The sequence below is a fragment of the Candoia aspera genome, chromosome 1, assembly GCF_035149785.1.
Source record: "Candoia aspera isolate rCanAsp1 chromosome 1, rCanAsp1.hap2, whole genome shotgun sequence".
Taxonomy (NCBI): domain Eukaryota; kingdom Metazoa; phylum Chordata; class Lepidosauria; order Squamata; family Boidae; genus Candoia; species Candoia aspera.
Window position 1 is genome coordinate 323,199,811 of NC_086153.1, and position 14,303 is coordinate 323,214,113.

Here is a 14,303-nt window from a genome sequence, read left to right on the forward strand (position 1 = left end):
ACTGAGCATATACGTCAAGATACCCTGTTCCAGAAATGAAAGTCTCTTCCTGAGCAATGATTTTGCACTGAGTTCCAGGACTTCCAGAAGAAAAGCAAAACAGATCCCATATGCTTGATAGCAAACTGACAATGGCTTTGCAGTTTTTTCAGTTCTAGATGGAGATGCCAGGAATCGAACTGGAGACTAGCTTTGCGCAATGGATACCCCCTGAGCAGTGTCCAACCATGCCTGGTCAGTTACTGGCCTTGTGACTGTTATCCTTTTAACAGTCTGTTAAAAGTTATCCTTTTAATTCTGTACATACAAGAACTGTTGTTACATAATAAAGAGAACAATGTACTCTGTGTACAAAAGGCTAGGCTTTTAGAAAGTCTGGTTTTTTATTCCTGTTTATTTCATATTTGGTATGCAAGCTAAAGAACTGGTGTCTGGTTGTTTTCCTCTTTTCTCCCCACCCCCTTTTTCTGTTTTATATCTCTTGGAATCTTCTGCTAGTAGGATTATATTTTTTAAATTTGTGTACAGTTCTCAGTAGATACTAAGAATTGCGTAACAACTTAATTTTGCTCACCGAGACTGGAATGGATTGAAAGAAAGGTAATCAGGAAACATCCATTGTGCTCAGCTACAGATCAGCAAATGTATCCATGGTACCCCAACATTATTTCTTAAAATAGATTTATTTTGATATGTCAGGTGAGAACACAAAGATCTCACAAATTCTTCTGAATGAGATAGCAAGAATCATGTAAGATTCCATGACTCTATAATACTTCAACCATAATGTAAAGGGTAGGCGGCTTGCCATAATTTAAGATGGTGGTAACACCTGGCACCTGAGGTAATTGCTGACTACTACATTAACCCATGGCTTATTGAATAAGCAACAGCTTGATAGTGCACATCACACCAAGCTATGTGAATCCACAATGGCTGGATTCACAATTAAGGCAAAGCCAAACAAACCATATTATTTATGGCTTAAGGCATGCTGGCTGGGGAATTCTGGGAGTTGAAGTCCACACATCTTAAAGTTGCTGAGATTGAGAAACACTGGCTTAAGGTAAAGATGAATCCTATTCCGAGCCTCCCTCCTAAAAATAGCCTCTTTTTAAAAAACATATATAAACGATAATTATTAGCCCCAAATATGCATGTTTTATAGATGGAAAAGAGAAGGGTAGAAAGCGCAAACTGTTTTCCAAATTCACTTTTGGTTCACTGAACCCAAAGAACCTAGTGCTGCAGAGACATTCAGCAGGGCTTAGCAGTAACTGTTCCAAGTTACTAATGTGATCCTATTAAGAATGACAGTGCTGGTTAAAATTCCACCTGAGGTAGGAAACACAGTGGCAAGTCACGAGAAAGTCATTGTTTAGATTCACACATTACAGTAAAGCAAATGCTTTGTTTTAATGAACCAGAACCAACTAGATTCACACAGCAAGTTAAGCCAAAAACAAACAACTAAATTATGGCTATGCGTGATGTATGCATGAACTCAGACATCTTCTCATTTCAGCTAAACCTACTTCATAGAATTCCTATGGGGTCTAGAATTATGTTTGGAATTTGGGTAAGTCAAAGTGAGGTATTAGAATGCTGACTACAAGTAACATCTTGGGCAGGAGACAAGACCTACACAAAACACTTCCACTCAAAGGCTTAACACTATCTTCAAATGCACTCTTCCTTGTCAATAGACTAATTTACATCACAATGAGTTTGGACCACATCAGCTTTTCATGACATCACCGATGTCTTTGTAGTGTCTAAAACTGCCTGAGGCAAACCAATTTTTAGTGTCCAAGGACAAGACAGGCAGAAACTGATTTGCAGTTCAATGAATATTTGCTTGAGTTTGCATCCTTTAGACATCCTTTTGTGGGGAGTGACAATTCACACCCGATGCCATCCTTGCATCTGCAAATGAATCCAAGCACCTAGCTCCAGCAAGCCCAAGAAAACCGAATACACCAGCCATCCCCAACTTGGCAATTCCCAGTTATGTCAGGACTCTAGAATTCCTAACCTGCATCATCCCAGCACATCTCAAGATCATGAAGCAGACAAAGGCTGGAATACACAAAAGACATCTGAAACTACTGAAGAGCTACAGTACGTAGAAAATGTTTATATATTTCCTCCCCCCCACTCCTACTATAACTTAAAAAGTGCAAAGTTGCTAATGGCTGAACGCCAAGCTATGTGATATTTACTCTTTCAAATACCTTTATAAATAAATAAAGATTGCCAATATCTCTTACATATGTGGATATTTGTTCTTCATATGTTCAGTGTTTCTTGGAATAAACCTCTAAATAATATATCCTGGAAATCTCAAGAGACTTCTTTTTGTGTAAATATGTCCTTCATTCCATGTTCAGTACATTGCTTCTGTTGCCTGAAGTTCTTCCCCTTTTGTCCCATTCCTGAAGACCACACCGAAGTTCCTGTGTTACATGCCTTCACGGTGATGCTTCTAAGTGCTTTGTTAAAGGAAAACAAAAATGCTGCTTCAGAGTTCTCCAGGCACCCAACATCATTCAAACAGAAGGAAATGTGAGATCAAAGATACTGTTGCAAAACCAACAGCTGAAGCTTTTATCAATCCTTTGCCACAGAGTCCCTGATAAGTACCATACACAGGATCCTCTTTGGCAAGGCTCACTTTCTCTAGCTGCATAATGGAAATGACTCTCCCACAAACTGCCGGCACATGGGGCACTGCTGGAAATACTTCACACACTCATCACATAGGCAGGTGTGTCGGCATGGAAGAAGCACCCAGTTGACCGCTCGGTTCTGGCAGACGATGCAGTCCTTGCTGCTCTCTTCCAGCACCTCGGACTCACTCTCCACCAGGCCAGCCTTTTCAAGCAGGACGTGGTCTTCAGTTGTCTCTCCAGAGAGAGGGACGCTCAGAGAAGATGCGTTGTTATTGGCAGACATGAACAGTTGCTGGGTGGAGGGAAGATGGGAACAGGTAGAAGAAAGACACCAATGTTTACAAATACTCCCCTGCCCCACAACCCTTAGGTTAGGACAGGCTAGGGATCCTCGCCTTTATGGATTTATTTATTTATTTGATTTCTATAGCCGCCCATCTCAACAAGTGACTCTGGGCGGCTTACAACAATAAAACCACAAAACAATTAAAACAATTATAATTAAAACAGTTAAAATATAAGATTGTTGGTCACATGTTGAATTTTAGAACATCTTGTGGTCACTCTTGCAAAAGGTCTCCTGGGGGAAGCCTTGCCCTTTCCCAAATCAAATGCTTTGGCAGGCAAGCAGGTAAAAAAGGGAAGTTTAACAGAACGCTCCCTGATACTCAGTTACCTTTGCCCCTTTTCTGGGAAAGTGGATACAAGTAGTCCTTGGTTAATGACTACAATTGGGACTGGAATTTTGGTTGCTAAGTGAAGTGGTCATTAAGTGAATCTGACCCAATGTTATGACATTTTTTGCAGCAGTTGTTAAGCAAATCACTGCAGGCATTAAGTGAACCACATGGTTGTTAAGCGAATCACGTGGTTCCCCGTTGATTTTGTTTGCCAGAAGCTGGCCAGGAAGTTCAAAAAATGGTGATCATGTGACCACAGGATGCGGCGACAGTCATAAATGTGAACCAGTTGCCAAGTACCCAAATTGTGACCGTGGGGGATGCTGCGACGGTCGTAAGTGTAAGGACCACTCGCAAGTTGGTTTTTTCAGCACTGTCTTAAGTCTGAACCATCACTAAACAAATGGTTGTTAAGCAAGGACTACCTGTACACTTCTGTACAAAGCACAAGACTCATTTTTATTTTCTAATAAAGCAAATGGGGTCTATTTGAGACACAGAATCATTCTTGGAAGTAAAATGTGGTTGACATTTGGCTCTTCTCAAAATCTAAACATTCAGGCAAGGCTGGAAGCTTAGCAAACACCAAGGAAGGTGTCCATATGTCATTTTAGGGCAGTGTTTCTCGACCTCAGCAAGTTTAAGATGTGTGGACGTCAATTCCCAGAATTCTGGCTGGGGGATTCTGGGAGTTGAAGCCCACATATCTTAAATTTGCTGAGGTTGAGAAACACTGCTTTAGGGACAAAATTCATAGGATTTTAATTTTGGGCCAAAGCCTGAATACCTGAGGCTACTTGTGGCCCAGCAAAGATCTCTTCTGTAAAAAGTATTTAGGAAACAAATACTACAATGGCAGTTTCATGATCAACAACTGGGGAGCCCTGAGAAGGGAGATGGAAAAAAGGCGTAATGCTATGAAAAAGGCATTTCAGGGATTGCACTGGCATGTGGGGTAACAGTGGAAAAATAGGAATTGGAAAGTGGTGAAAGTTAGTGGAAAAGGAAGAGAACAGTGCCTTTCTTCATCGTGTTATCAGAAGCATGAAAAAAAGTGCATTGATTCCTACTACCCAGATAAATGCGTAAAGAAAATTAAGAGAGAGACTTCCTTTACTATGGCTGATCTTTACTTTCTACTGGAATCCAATAGAAAGAGCAGCCCAGGAAAAAAGAGTCTTAAGGACTCAGGACTAACCAATTTTCTATCAAGTGCACTGACTGACTGAGATCCACAAAAGATTATGGTAATATAAAAATGGCTAGTCTTTAAAGCGCGGGAGTAAGGGTGGGTGCAAAACTTGTTGTGGCATATCTGGTTTTGGCTTATTTTGATCTGGGAATTCAACAGCTGTGATGTAAACCATAGTTTAATGTATGAAATGAGCCAGAACGTTGGCCAACAAATCTAATGAAGAATGCACTAGGGAAATTTAGAGGAGACTGGAAAAATTTGCTCCAGGGAATCTAGACAATTATGGCTCCCCTCTGGGGGAGATGGGCAGTGACAAAAATTTGATAAATAAATAAATCACAAAAGATTATAGATTTATAATCAGTATAATCTGCACCAATTAGAAGTCAGTTCTAGATGTGTGTAATCAAACGAGACTGTCTGGTTTAAAGAACATAGTCTTTTTTTCTGATTTTATTGCTATTTGTTTAAAATCACAAGAAAGCTGTTTTTTCTTTGCAATACTGTAGTTCCAGTGGGGCTTATGAATGGTCTATTTCTCCATCTGTAGGAACACTTGCCTCACTCTACTTCTCAACTCCGGGTTTTCAACTTCTTTATCCAAAAAGACAAAATTATCTGGATACCAGGAATCAATGGACTTTTTCTCATGTTTCTGACAACACGGTGAAGAAAGGCACCATTCTCTTTCTTTTCCACGATAAGAAAGCAGCCTTTGGCAAAGATAATAATGCAGAAAACTGGTCTAGAAAATCAATCTGAAAGTTTACCTTTAGATCGTGAAATTGACCTTGGGCCAAGAGGAGATACTGATACAGTATCCGGCAGGAAAGCCCATAACTGGCATCCGGAATATGAATTATGGATACCATAGAAATCTTAAAGACAGAAACATTAATTTCAGCACATTGTCCGTTTTAGTTCAAGCAAACCCCAACCAGACCACAGAACAACTAAAAATGTTAACAGGTGATATAAATTGTTAACTCATTTTAAGTTGAGTCTCCAACAATTTTGTTTAATACTGTAGATTTCACATATTAAAAATATATGTTAATGCTGTGTCACCTTCAAACCCACACATGCATTTTGAAGCCTGTGCTATACACGCATCACATACGTATTTATCTGCACACATTTCCCCAAATTATTACAATGCTTATTCTGTTTTTCCAATCATTTTAGAGCTGTGAACGAAACACCTACTATGACATTTGCTAGTAATGCCCCGTGATTTAACTGTCTGATTTATGTGGTCATGATAATTAATGTTTTTATATAAATGTTTCCATTGGCTGTGAAATGGTCTGAGGTTATTCTGAAGAAAGGTGGCATTTACCTTATCAAAAAGGCAACTACCTTTATTTCAGTTCTTTATTATGAAAGTAACTAAAATATTTAGTTTCTCAACCAGGTTCTACTGAACAACTCCTCCTGGTGATAGTGATTTATTTCTGTCATGTAAAATTTATTTTATTTTAAGGTCACCTAAGAAAACTAGTTTGGCTTCATTAATTGGCTATGCAAGTTAAAAACTTGCCCAGATGTAAAGTTTTGTCTATGAGCAATAAGTTCTTTCTGTAATTCTTTTCAACTGAAACAGATACAAATCCATGAGATATGGCAAGCTCAAGCTTCGGGCACTCCAGATGCACTACACCTGAATTTGCATAATTCTGTTCCAGCCATACTAGCTGGGGAATTATGGGAGTTGAAGTCTAACACATTTGGAAGGTAGCAAGTTGCAGGAATCTACTCTAGTCAGTGGTTCCCAACTCCTTTTAGACAGAACCCTGGTGAAAGGTCCCCTGTGCAAGCACCAAGTCATGTCTGACCCTTTGGGGGGATGCCGCTTTTGCAACGTTTTCTTGGCAGACTATAGCGGGGTGGTTTGCCATTGCCTTCCCCAGCCGTCACCTTCTCCAGCAAGCTGGGTACTTATTTTACCGACCTCGAAAGGATGGAAGGCTGAGTCGACCTGAGCCAGCTACCTGAGAATCCAGCTTCCGTGGGATTGAACTTGGGTCATGGGGAGAGTTTCAGTTGCAATACTGCTGCCTACCTCTCTGCACCACATGAGGCCACATGAGGCAAGTAGACAAATACGTTACCATTAAAAAAAGGATTACCACATAGGCCCCGAGTCAGCAAAAAATTACATTTCTGTAAAATAAAATGGCCAAAATCTCACTAAATTTACTCAGACTCTACTAAACACAACAATAATCACTTGTACCATTTCCAAGGACCATTGGTGGTCCCTGGATCACAGTTTGAGAACTTTGTAATTTTCAGTAACTGCACTTCTTTCAGTTTCAAGAGTTACAGGCAGAGAGATGGCTTGAAACATGAAGAAATTCATATTAAAACTGAAAGCTCTGTAACACAAAACTGAAAAACCCAAACATCTCAGTCAGTTCTGTTCAAAGGTAATTTTTTTATACATGTACAGGATAATACAAATCCCTGCCCTGTTTTAAAAAAAGTGGAGATCACCTACAATGTCATAGATTTCTCTGCTGCCTTCATCGGCAAGGGTTAACAGTACAACTAGAGGGTACCGAGATCTAGGCACGCGACCAAAATCATTGATTTCTGCCTCTTCTGGTAACCTGCAATGCGTTTCCTCTTTTTCTGTCTTCTTTATGCTTTGTTGGGTCAAGGAATAGTCTGTGTTGTCACAAACAAAGGCTATTGTGCCAAGCATGCTGTCAAATTCACAAAGAAAGGCTCAAGCTACATCACAACCCCTATTCTATCTGAACTGTTTCCACCTGGGACAAAAGAGTAACGTACCCGTTAATTATGACAACTCAGGAGCACAGAAATTAGGATTGAACCTTTAAATAGCTGCAACCATTTTTAAAAGCAGTACTAGCCCCTACAAACAACATCCAGCATTGCGTAAGCAACTTTCTGTTCAAATAAAGGAATTTTCCTTCCATCACTAATCTTTCAAGTTACTCTGAAATATTTACCCACCAGGGAAGGATGTACAGAATACATCTACCAACTTGTCCATCTAGTGATAGACATATTAGAGTTAAGCATGCTTTGAAAATGATTTGGAAGAAGGTTAGAAGCCACATGAGCACAACACCTCTGTTATTTGTTAAAGAAGCCACTTGCATGTGAGCCTTAAAAAAAGGCATGGCTACAGGTAGTCCTTGCTTAACAACTGCCCTGTTCAGCAACCATTCAAAGTTATGATGGTGCTGAAAAAGTCACTTTATGAGCGGTCCTAACATGACCGTTGCAGTGTCCCTGCGATCACCATTTGCGCACTTTACAGCCAGCTTCTGACAAGCAGAATCAATGGAGAAACTAGCAGTAAAACTGCAAGTTGATGTCATGAGTAAGGATGGCGAGCAGGGGGCTCCCATCCAGGCTGTAAAGCGCATGCGTAGTACTGAGGAATTAGGTAGCCATTCAAAGAGACACAGATCGGGCCCACCTTAGTCTTTGGGGTTTATATGTCTGGGTTTTTCCCACGCTTCTTCAGTTTGTTAGGATTTTCTGTCATGTAGCAGTAATAAAGCACTAGAGACCTATTCCTTGTCTCAGCGTGGTTCCTGGCTGTTAGGACAGTTGCCGTTACATGAACAGTTGCAGGTGATCTGCTTATTGAACATGGCAAAAGTGAGGTCATAAGTCCATCATGGTCACATGATGTCTTGCTTAGCAACAGAGTTGCCAGTCCCAATTGTAGTCATTAAGCAAGGACTACCTGTATTTTAACGTGCCGAAATGACTCAATGGAATTCTTACAACAATTGTGTCATTTTTCAAGCTTGCAGAGAAGCCAGGAAAAAAAAGCAACTTTAAGAAGTAGCAGAGAGATGCTGTAGTCATGTGAGTTCCAAGGCAATTCTTCCAAGTCATTTTCAAAGCACGCACTGCCCTAGAAGTACCCCTGGATTTCTCCCTGTGGGGGCAGAAATAAGCTAATCTTCACCAACAAGGGAATAAGGCTTCAATGTTCTGCATAACTTCTCTGGATGGCTAGTGGAAAGATTACAAAAGTACAGAAATCTTGCCCAAAAACAAATGAAGTAAAATTTTAAAATGCATGCAAATCACTTAATTTTTATATTTTGGTCACATTCTGTCTTTCACTGTGCAAAACTTCAGTCCTTCTGAAACGGAATGCAGATTTATTATGGCAAAGAGTTGACAAAAGGCTGATAGAAAGTCGGAGGGCTTCTATTCCGTACTTTTCTTTGGCTGTGTAGCTGCTGGACAGTAAACAGAAAGTATGATAGTTAAGCACAGCTCTCCGTGTGGCTTGCCATGGCAACCAAGCAGCACGCAGAGGCACAAAGGAAATGGCCAAGCAATGGTGACAAACACATGGGACTGGAGTTCATACTTCAAATTAGATATACTGCAAAGACTTAAAAGAGGGTAAGGGGATATGGCAAGCAACTTTTACAATTTTAATATCTGGAGTTAACAAATTTCCTGTGCCCAGATAATTTTTAAGCATTTATTTTCTGTTTGCTTTGATAATAACAACTATCAGATGGAGCACACCAGTCTCACAGCATGGACAGCAAAAGGAGAAAGTACTCTTATTTTTCCAATTTTTCTTTGCAACCATAAGGACTGGAAGCATGGGTTACTTGCACATGTTCTATTTACAAGGAGAAATTTCCACCACTGTATACTTCTGCAAAACTGAAGATACACAAGCTTCACTAAAGGATACCAATACTGTTGACAATAGAGATATTCATTACACATTGCATCCTCAAAAGATTGTGGAGTTTTTATTCGAAAGCAGTAGGCATGTTTCTGCAGAGCATCATGGACCTTTTGCACACTGCAGCCCCAATAGCATGTAAGGAGACAGTCTTCCAGGCAATTAGACACCAGGGTAATGCCATCTTGAGGAAAATAAAGACAAATGGTACAAATGTATAATGGGGAATTGTGGTAACTCAAAAGTGAACAACAAAAACAAAATATTATCTTTATATCATGTTATTATATAGTGAATCTAACATTCTCCTAGAGCACTGTTTCTCAACCATGGCAACTTCAAGATGTGTGGACTTCAACTCCCAGGATTCCCCAGCCAGCATGCCTTAAGCCATAAATAATATGGTTTGTTTGGCTTTGCCTTAATTGTGAATCCAGGCTGGTTGGGGAATTCTGGGAGTTGAAGTCCACACATCTTAAAGTTGCCACGGTTGAGAAACACTGTCCTTGACTCTGCCTTTCAAAACTTCCAAGCTCAAATGGAGTGATCCTCAAGCAGTGAAAATCTAAAACATTCTAAAAACTGGCCCATTATCTCTTCGAGGCCATATAAGGTTGTAAATACATTCAGATTTAAACTATCAGGTTCAAAATGTGCCTTTATTACAATGACCTAATTCTTGTCATGTAAACTTAACTAGTGAAGCAGCTGTATACTTTCTGTGATTCTCTGCGATGAGCTTATAGCTCTTCAGCTCCCACACCAACAAGAATGGAGAAACATTACCCACAAATCAAGAGTGTTTTCTTATCCCCACAAACGGTGGTTCTTGCTTCAGTTAAGTTCACAACGCAAACAGAAATCTATAAGGAGCAGAATTTTCCTTAAAAAGAGTCCCCCTTTGGGGGAGATGGGTGGTGACAGAAATTTGAAATGTAAACAAACAAACTTTTCTATTTCTTTTTTGCATGCTCGTTGTTTAGGAGGGATAATAGCAGAGAAATGATTTAAGCTTATGATAAAAATGGTTTCAGATTAAATCACCAAAACTGCATCCATTTGTTCTGGTAAATAGAAATATTTATCGTAATAAAAATGGAGGAAGCAAAAGGTAGAACAGAAAATGTCAATAAATATTAAATACCATATACTGACTTGAAGCTGAAGCCACTTCTGGGTTTTTGATTTCTAAGCTGAATGGATTCTTCACTTGCCGCATCTGTTTCTGGAACACTTTCATATTTGATTCAGTTTCTTCTGAATTCCTCAGAATCACAGGAACATCCCACCCAAACCTAAGAAGTACAAAATATTAATAATCATAAAATTAGAGATCTGGAAGGGCTGAGCATAACCCACTCCTCAGTGCAACTTAAAGCATAATAAAAGAACAAAGATTTGCATTAATGCCCAGATCTGACTATTAAAGGAATAACATCTTCAAAGAAGACATCCTCCAAATCCTGTTGCATTTGCTCTCAACTTCCCCCAGGGTCAATTAACGTTTCCTTACAACTTTGTTCCACAGCAACCACCCTTATTTGCCCCCTCCCATTAAAAACATACAAGCACAGCCATTTTTCATCTGAGCTTATGCATCACTCCTGAAAAAGCCATTTCCCACCCCTACGTGTTCTCTACAAAAGCCCCATGTCTTATTCCACACTATCCAGGCTTTAAACCCCTTCCACCTCCCTCATATCCTGCTCAATTCCTACCTCTTTAAGTGGCCTATGTCACCCAACCCACGAGGTTCATAATACTGGTTTCCTTTACAAGCATTCGTAAGAGTGAGTATGCTTTCTGCAGCTTTAATGTGGGATATGTTAAGTCTCGCAGAAGTCATTCCCAACCCAGGCGCACTGGACTACACCACGTCTCCTACCATTTCCAACACACATGCCATGGACAATCGGACAATGGGAGTCATCGTCCAACGCAAACGGAGGGTACCCGGTTGGAGGACAGTCGCCTTTCTGCATACTCCACCCCCATGGTCGAGACTCTCAGCGAATCTTCGCGGCTCAACTCCTCAAAACCGCCCGCGCAAACCGTAACGATCCACTGCCTCCCCGCGACCCTACTCCCTCGCTACCCGACTTACCAGCCCATGACCAGGCCGCTGGTCACCAAGAAGCAGACGAACACCAGAGCGATGGAGAACAGCGGAGAGTACTCGTACAGCGCCACCAACAACGCGGCAGCCATCAGGCAGGAAAAAGAGAGACGAGAGGCACTCCCGCTCCGAAACCCCACCGTCCTTTTGTTGTCATCTAAGAGCGCATGCGCAAAATGAGCGCATGCTCGCAAAGAAATAGGGAAGCCACGGCCTTCTCCCCGCGCCCCAGCACTTCCTGCTCTTCTTGTTGGGAGTGGAGGGTGTCTTGCAGTGGGACGCACCGTACCTGCTCACTTCATGATAATACAGATGTCCTCCCATATATTATACCACCCTCTCAACTCAGTGGTATACTATTATTAACATACACTTACAACATATAATTGTCTCTTTGAAATACTTAAACATTGTTCTGGAGGTATGCAGCCATACCCAAACAATTTTTTAAAACGACAAATTAATTACACATACAGTATTTGATGTCATTCTATTAGATCAAAGCAGACCAGCATATGAAAACCATCACTCAAAACTATGCACCAAATATGGGCAACCTCCAATTGTTGAATTCCAACTAAGGAAGGCTAATGATGAGAGATGATGGGAATTGCAGTCCAACTGGTTCTGGAGGTCCAAATGATGTGGAGATCTTGAAAAAAGTTATATATATATATATATCATTATATATGTGAGTGGGGGGGGGGGCAAGGTAAAGAAAAACCCCTGTACGTTCCTCAAACTCATGAGAGAAAAAAAGGGAGTTAGCCACAGATGGGTGAACAGACCCTGATCACTGATAAAATTGCTTAGGTTAAGAATTTGTAGCTGATTGTGTGTAGGATGGCTGGCCAATGGAAATATGTGTTTGAGTAGAGATAGACCTTGAAACAAGGATAGGAAAGGATCTGCAGACTCATCCTACAGACCCAAAAGTTTAGTAGATAGTGTAGGAATGTATAAGATAATGCTGACTGTTTAGGAAACAGGAAGATTGTGAACTGAGCCCTCGGAGGAGGGGGAGGACAGGTAGGGTATAAAAACTTTGAGCTAGCTTTGTTCTTGGTTCTTTCCTGCACCTGCATGGAGGGAACCTGCCTTTGCAAATGCGTTACAAATAAACTCTTTTCTCTGTATCATCGAACCTTGTGGATTGGAATTCTTTGGGAGTTTTTCCCCACTGACATATATCATTAGTAACGTGCTTCATGTATTTTTAATGATCTTAAATAGATCCTTAGACGGATTAAAATAAATAAGAATTAAGACAAGAATACATAAATTACTGCATATTCAGTTGTTTTTCTTTGCTAATACTGTTGCTATTAGTATTTTTGAACATTTATATGTACATTTTGCAAATATTTGTCATAACTTGTATACATTATGTATTAAAATTATTGACAAAAGTTACCTTTCATTTGCATCCCATTGATGCAATTTTGTTCTTCAGTTATTTCATCAACACATTGCTGTGTTAAACTGCAGTTCAGTACACATTTTACTGAACTTGAACTCAGTACCACATGACTTATACCCAAGTAGACATTTATAAGGTTATGCTTATAATTTGTACACTGTGTTGTTTTATACTGGTATTGTCTTATAAGTTTTAATCTAGTGGCACTGCTTCATGTGAATCAAAAGACAATTAGTCCATATTTTTATAAATAAATATTGTGAAGATATAAATATAAAATAAATAATGGAAACTGGAATGCAAGTTTTCTATACTGTATATTCATTTTATTGTTAGATCAGTTCTATATTCTTTCTGGTTTTGTTTTTGTTCACTTGTTATACCTCTTCTCGTTTTAAGCAAACAATAAGTATGGCTTCTTGTTAAAGCCTGCATATTTTCTTCACAGTCTCCACATGCATGTAACAAAAACAACAATTAAAACAGGGCAGGTCACAAAACAATTTGCATGTTTTTTTTTCTAAAATAATATGCCAGATAAAGGGAAAAAACAGGAATGAAAACAGTTGTGGCATTTATTCAATCCTGATGCTCTTCCTCACAGTCCTCACAATGTTAAAATGTTTTCCTTCTGTCTTTGAGGTAGCAGAAAAATATACTGGCATGCTTTCAGGGGTGTCCCCTGGGGGGGTCAAAAAGTTAACATAATGGGTGCAACTCTTTTATAGCCTGCATCATGTACATGTAAAGATGGGATGGGGCTTTGACCAGACATTTGCGTCCACCATCATGACTTTTCTGACCCCTCTCTGCAAACAGCCTTTGCTCTGCCCTTCCTGCCGAGCTCTATTCTACCTTGCTAATGAGAAGACGTGGAGCTGTCCTTTTTAATGTGGGATTGGTAGAGTCCTCCAGCTTCATTTTTCCTCCCACAAAATGTCACCAGCCAGTAGGAAAAAACATCCTGGGGGCGGGGGAGGCAGGGTCTGGGATTGGGGAGAAGGTGAGTTTTGACAGACGGCTAGAACACCAGGGTTAGCTAGCTGTCAGAATTAGCTTTGATTTTGCACAAGTGCCTTCAAAGGAAATCTGATAGTCTTCCTGTCTGTTCCTGGGTATCAGAATTTTGAAATAGTACTCTGGTCAACACTAAACATGCCTTTAAAAGCAAGCTAGAAGCTGGCTGACATGTGCAAGAGGTGATGGTTGTAAAGTGAGGTGCTAGAAGACTGCCTGGTAAATTCCAGTGGTGGAGAATTACTGCCTGATTCTAAAAAGAGGAAAAAAATTACAGGGACTAAGCAGAGTTTTGAGAAATCATATGAAGAGGTCATGGGGTGTGTGTTTTCTTCTGTATTTAAATGCATATTGGCCCTTCCTTTCCCTTTGTGACCAAAATGTTGGAGTGGGGAGGGATTCTCTAATGAGTTTTAACTGGACTTTTCTGTCTAATTTATAAGAGTGATGTTCTCTTGTCCTTCAGCCTGGTCATTGCAGCTTCGTTCAGTTCTTTGCTAA

General features: G+C 40.1%; 1 protein-coding gene across 1 annotated transcript; it reads right to left on the reverse strand.

Annotated features, from left to right (window-relative positions):
- Positions 1 to 1,391: 1,391 nt before the first annotated feature.
- On the reverse strand, positions 1,392 to 11,559 carry CGRRF1 (cell growth regulator with ring finger domain 1). Its single transcript, XM_063290518.1, has 6 exons — positions 11,354 to 11,559; positions 10,405 to 10,544; positions 9,256 to 9,433; positions 7,048 to 7,195; positions 5,318 to 5,425; positions 1,392 to 2,964 (listed from the first exon to the last, which is right to left on the reverse strand). Exons 1-6 carry the CDS (start codon positions 11,455 to 11,457, stop codon positions 2,680 to 2,682), a joined length of 963 nt encoding a protein of 320 aa, XP_063146588.1. The 5' UTR covers positions 11,458 to 11,559; the 3' UTR covers positions 1,392 to 2,679.
- Positions 11,560 to 14,303: the final 2,744 nt, after the last annotated feature.

Coding starts and splice junctions, on each gene's coding strand:
- CGRRF1 (XM_063290518.1), bottom strand. CDS start 11,457: ATGGCTGCCGCGTTGTTGGTGGCGCTGTACGAGTACTCTCCGCTGTTC. Junction 5,426..7,047: donor GCAGAGAAATCTATGACATT/GTAGGTGATCTC, acceptor TCTGTCTTTAAG/ATTTCTATGGTATCCATAAT. Junction 2,965..5,317: donor GTCAATTTCACGATCTAAAG/GTAAACTTTCAG, acceptor CCCTCCACCCAG/CAACTGTTCATGTCTGCCAA.